Consider the following 259-nt stretch of genomic DNA (forward strand, 5'->3'; position numbering starts at 1 on the left):
GAAGGTGGAATCTCAGGTGCATTTTCATCATACCTGCAACTTGGGGGCAGCGGAGGCGATGTCGACCTCAGTGACCCTCGTGATGGAGTAGGCGTGGCGGACGATAAGGCCGTTTGGCAGGATACTCTCCGACTGCACCTGCGGATGGTCCGGCTGCAAGGAGAGGAGGGAGGGCGGAGTGAGCGCTTGCGGGTGTCGTTCTGGTATTATGATTAGCGGTTTTCTGTTTTTTTTTTCTTTTAGTTTTGGATGTGGATTG

General features: G+C 53.7%; 1 protein-coding gene across 2 annotated transcripts in view; it reads right to left on the bottom strand.

Annotated features, from left to right (window-relative positions):
* The window catches only part of LOC119590674 (calpain-B-like), a gene marked incomplete in the record, with an annotated part of 21,809 nt that overhangs the window by 4,362 nt on the left and 17,188 nt on the right, over nucleotides 1–259 (bottom strand). For both annotated transcript variants that reach the window (XM_037939357.1, XM_037939359.1), the window contains 1 exon segment: nucleotides 34–153. In XM_037939357.1, coding sequence (XP_037795285.1) covers nucleotides 34–153 — 120 coding nt within the window.

The sequence above is a fragment of the Penaeus monodon genome, chromosome 27, assembly GCF_015228065.2.
Source record: "Penaeus monodon isolate SGIC_2016 chromosome 27, NSTDA_Pmon_1, whole genome shotgun sequence".
Classification (NCBI taxonomy): Eukaryota; Metazoa; Arthropoda; class Malacostraca; order Decapoda; family Penaeidae; genus Penaeus; species Penaeus monodon.